Source organism: Neovison vison, chromosome 7, assembly GCF_020171115.1.
Source record: "Neovison vison isolate M4711 chromosome 7, ASM_NN_V1, whole genome shotgun sequence".
In the NCBI taxonomy this organism is placed as follows: domain Eukaryota; kingdom Metazoa; phylum Chordata; class Mammalia; order Carnivora; family Mustelidae; genus Neogale; species Neogale vison.
Genome location: NC_058097.1, coordinates 172,772,300 through 172,775,824, shown reverse-complemented (window position 1 = coordinate 172,775,824; position 3,525 = coordinate 172,772,300). Strand labels below are relative to the sequence as shown.

The following is a 3,525-nucleotide window of genomic DNA, read 5'->3' as shown; positions in this document are numbered from 1 at the left end:
ATTATTCCATGCGTTGTTCTTTTATATTTTAAACAATGAGGTAGCTATGCAAAGTTTCAGGCCTCAACATCCTTGCAAGGAGCACATTAAGCGTCCGTCCTCAAGCTGTTACAACAAGGGTCAGTCATTCTGGGTGTCAGTATCCCCTACAGTAATATACTGGACACATTATAAAAATAGAAAACTGGATTGATTCTTCATGCATGGGAGAGAAAAAAATGCTTCAATGTTTGAAGAGTAGATTATGAACATTTATTTAATTTTCCTGTGTGTGTGTGTGTGTGTGTGTGTGTGTGTGTATAAAAGGAAAACATATTTAAGGTGAAAGGGAGAGCCTGGGGAAAGACATGAAATAAAGGGCATTTCCACCTTTTGAAATCATTAGTCAATAACACAGACCTGGTTTCAAAATTATTAAACATCACTATAGTTCCTGTAACTTAGCATGGGCCCTCCATCTGCATTACGAGGGCATATAACTTTTGAGCCTTGTCATAAATTTTCCAGTTGTTTCTATGGGAAAAAGTGGGGGGAAATGGAGTTTTTAGGCAGACCAGCAGAGATCAACTTCTGGCAAGACCTAGATTTTTTCTTTTGAGGATGGTAAGGGTGGCCAGAGAAGGGTTGATTGCCAAATAAGTAGCCATCCCTCTGCCTTCTTTATCAGATAGTCTGAGTAAACTGGCTTGAATCCCACCCTTCTCTTTCCTCTTGCACTGTTCTCCTCTTTACACTTTGAAAGTTATGGATATCAATTAGAAAATAAGCCAGTATCATACGAAAACATATTTATTGGCTGAATAATAAAACTAAGTGAAGGAGTTATTAGAATTAGAATCCCCCCCCTTACTTGAAGTACAAGTTTCCAATACTCAAACAGAAGCAAAACCCCCAAACCCAGAACGAATACATTGGTAACCTGCATCATCGGCATTCAGAGGTGGGTTCAAACAATCTATCTACATTCTTGTAACGGACTGTAGCTCCGAGGACACAGGCATACAATGAGAGACACAACAAATCAGCTTAGCAACATTGAGTCTGTACCCACCACAAAGCTTGCACTTCTTAAATGTGGTCACTTCAACTTAACACTCACAGAGGCCCCTCGGACATGCCCTGCAAAGGACAATTTGTGTACAAATTCTAGGCGATACTCTTACAAATAACAAAAAACAAAACAAAACAAAACAAAAACAAAGAATGAACAAAAAACCCCCCAAACAAAAAACAAAACCTTGGAGACCATGGTTAATAAATAAGAGAGAAAAAGAGAATAAGAAACTGGCAAATTCCATCAGCTGGTAGGAAGGCTGAGCAGCACCTCAGACCTCATCTGAAAAACAGACAGCTGACAAGTTTCAGAGCCCAAGAGTGAAGGCTGAAGGCGAAAAGGAGCTCTGCACTATCCTCTCTGAGTATTTTCACATAATCTCCAGGGTGGGGAATTTTAATCGCTCCCTACTGCACAAACTGCGTCCTTCTAGATGTGGCTGAAACAGGTGTCTCTGCAGAGTTATAAAGTCCTCTAGCAAAGGCAGGAGGCATGGCTTTAAGTTGTTCTTTCCAAGTAAATCAATAGCAATCCCATAAATAATGTACAAAAATGAAACAACTCGACTCTCACTTATTTCCTTCAAAGATCGCTTCAGATCATTCTCCAAGTGCAAATCCAGATATAAAAAATAAGAAGTACAAAAAAAAACACGTTAGCCCTGTCTTCTGTCCCCACCCTCCACAACCGGGCTCACTTGCTGCCCTCACCCTGGCAGTTTGCCCTTCCACCTACACCTTAAGATAATCATTTTTCAGCCGACCTAGCCGGGTCCCATGGCTCCTGATGGTGAGGGCCAGCAGCTCGTATTTGTCCCTGAGCCCCACAGAGATGTCAAGCGTTTCCTTCAGCAGGGACCTGGTGTGGACTAGCATCCCCAGGAAGTCCTCGTTGAGCCTGCTTTCTTGCCGGCTGTCCTGTTCCTGGCCCTGCTTAAACTTGCTTTCCAGCTCAGTGAGGGACTTGTCCGAGTTGGAGTAGGCATCCCCGATCTGGTGGGACTCCCGCCGCAGGTACTTGCCATAGCTTTCTTCCCCGTCCAGGTCGTAGGAGATGCTCTTACTGATGCCCTCCAGGACACGCCCAGCATCTTCCACTTGGCGGCCCAGCACGGTGAACTCTTCCCGAAGGGTGAGGCTCAGCAGACTGCTGGCCTGGCTCCCCTCCCCCTGGGAGCAGCGCCGGTGGTCACTCACCCTGAAGAGCAGCTGGCACTTCTCAGGGTCATCATTCTCTTCATAGTCCCCGTCCGGCACGAAGTAGTGGTGCAGTGTCCCATTGGACATCTCCGGGTAGAGAGGGCCGTCGAAGTAACCCTGACACAGGTGGCAGAAGAAACCCATCCAGAGGAACTTCAGGAACACCATCCTGGAGAGTCAGGGTGACCGGGGACCCCGGGAGAAGACTGTCCGCCCAGGCACGAAGAAGGGGGGGTCCCCCTGGGAGTCAGTGCCTCCCCAAGACGGTGACAGCCTCAGTTCCCGCAGGCTTGCTGCACCGTGGCCCCCCCTCCCCAGCAGGCTTCATGTGGCTGTGTCACCGGTGCCTGGGGAGCACAGCCACACAGCACAGGGTGCACCCAGGCTCTTGCTCCTGTGCTCTGGACTGAAATGCTGCCTTCTCCTTCCAGGCGATGGTGGCGGGATCACAGGCAGGAGAGGGAACCCCTGCTCCAGGGCTCTGGTGCCCCACTGTCCCTTGGAGTTCCCCCTTGCTCCTAAGAGATGGAGCGTGTAGCTGGAGAGAAAGGCTCTTGCCTTCTGATACGATTTCAACTTCTGGACTGGGTAGGAATGTGGAGCTTTTCCTTTGGCTAATGATATCCTGAGGATCTCTCTGCTCTCAAATTACAGCTGGTTTCGTCACTTGGAAGCCAGGGAACAAGTTTGGAAAGAAACCTCTCACCAGGTCTCTGTTATTAAAGGTACAGGATCTTTTTTTTTAAGACTGGAAAGGGGACTGTGCAAAATAGAATTTAGCTTGAAGGAGAAAATGAGAACAGAGTAAATAGAATGCCCACGACAGAAAGACTGATTTGCTATTAATGTCTTAGGGGAAGCGTGATTACCCTGGAGAAATACTACTCACATTTTACATAAGTACCCGTTTGATTAGATTGGTTAAGTATGTCTATTTTTATCATTAAAAATTTAACATTAAAAGGTTTGTGATGTCGAAGGCAAATTTGCAGTGTTGGATGTGGCAGTTTTGTTTGGAAATGGTTAGTAACAATACTTTGGAAGCAATAGCAATATAGAAAATGATTAATGCACGGTTGCTAGCATGTACAGGAATAAAAGCTGAAAATGGAATTTTGCCAGTTTAATAAGTAAGTGGACGACTGAGATAATTGTTTAATCCTATGAAAATGCATCCGTGCTAAGCTTTGGCTATGTATCTTTAGCCTAACGCCTTTGCAGTTACTGTCTCTTTTGAGATACTTAAAAGTTTACAAAAGTTTTTGAAGAATG

General features: G+C 45.5%; 1 protein-coding gene across 1 annotated transcript; it reads right to left on the bottom strand.

Moving 5' to 3' along the window:
* Positions 1 to 773: 773 nt before the first annotated feature.
* FIBIN (fin bud initiation factor homolog) lies at positions 774 to 2,885 on the bottom strand. Its single transcript, XM_044260931.1, has one exon. It carries the CDS (start codon positions 2,419 to 2,421, stop codon positions 1,786 to 1,788), a length of 636 nt encoding a protein of 211 aa, XP_044116866.1. The 5' UTR covers positions 2,422 to 2,885; the 3' UTR covers positions 774 to 1,785.
* Between the last annotated feature and the right edge of the window lie 640 nt (positions 2,886 to 3,525).

Coding starts and splice junctions, on each gene's coding strand:
- FIBIN (XM_044260931.1), bottom strand. CDS start 2,421: ATGGTGTTCCTGAAGTTCCTCTGGATGGGTTTCTTCTGCCACCTGTGT.